The sequence below is a fragment of the Chaetura pelagica genome, unplaced genomic scaffold (assembly GCF_000747805.2).
Source record: "Chaetura pelagica isolate M959 unplaced genomic scaffold, ChaPel_1.0 scaffold2568, whole genome shotgun sequence".
NCBI lineage: Eukaryota > Metazoa > Chordata > Aves > Apodiformes > Apodidae > Chaetura > Chaetura pelagica.
In genome coordinates this window covers 1-216 of record NW_009954177.1, presented here as the reverse complement: position 1 = coordinate 216, position 216 = coordinate 1, and the positions used below count along the sequence as shown (strand labels likewise).

The 216-nt window shown below is 66.7% G+C and overlaps 1 protein-coding gene across 1 annotated transcript in view; it reads right to left on the bottom strand.

Annotated features, from left to right (window-relative positions):
• The window catches only part of AMPD2 (adenosine monophosphate deaminase 2), a gene marked incomplete at its 5' end in the record, with an annotated part of 14,149 nt that extends 13,966 nt beyond the window's left edge, over window positions 1–183 (bottom strand). Inside the window, one exon of the mRNA XM_010002849.1 lies at window positions 23–183. Within this exon, the coding sequence (XP_010001151.1) occupies window positions 23–183 (161 nt within the window). The remainder of the gene's footprint in view (window positions 1–22) is intronic.
• Between the last annotated feature and the right edge of the window lie 33 nt (window positions 184–216).

The following is a 216-nucleotide window of genomic DNA, read 5'->3' as shown; positions in this document are numbered from 1 at the left end:
CCAAAAGACACGTTGCTGAGACCTGAGGGACTCAGGGCAGGGACCCACCTCAGCGATCTCCTTGTACTTGCCATCCATGGAGGTGCGGAGGTCGACAGGGAAATGCTTCAGGCAGTGGGGGGTCCCAGGCAGGGAACGTGCTGACTGCAGGGGCCGGGCCCCCAGCCCCCCCCGCAGCTCTGCAGGAGACCAGCACAGGGGCACTGAGGGGGGGGG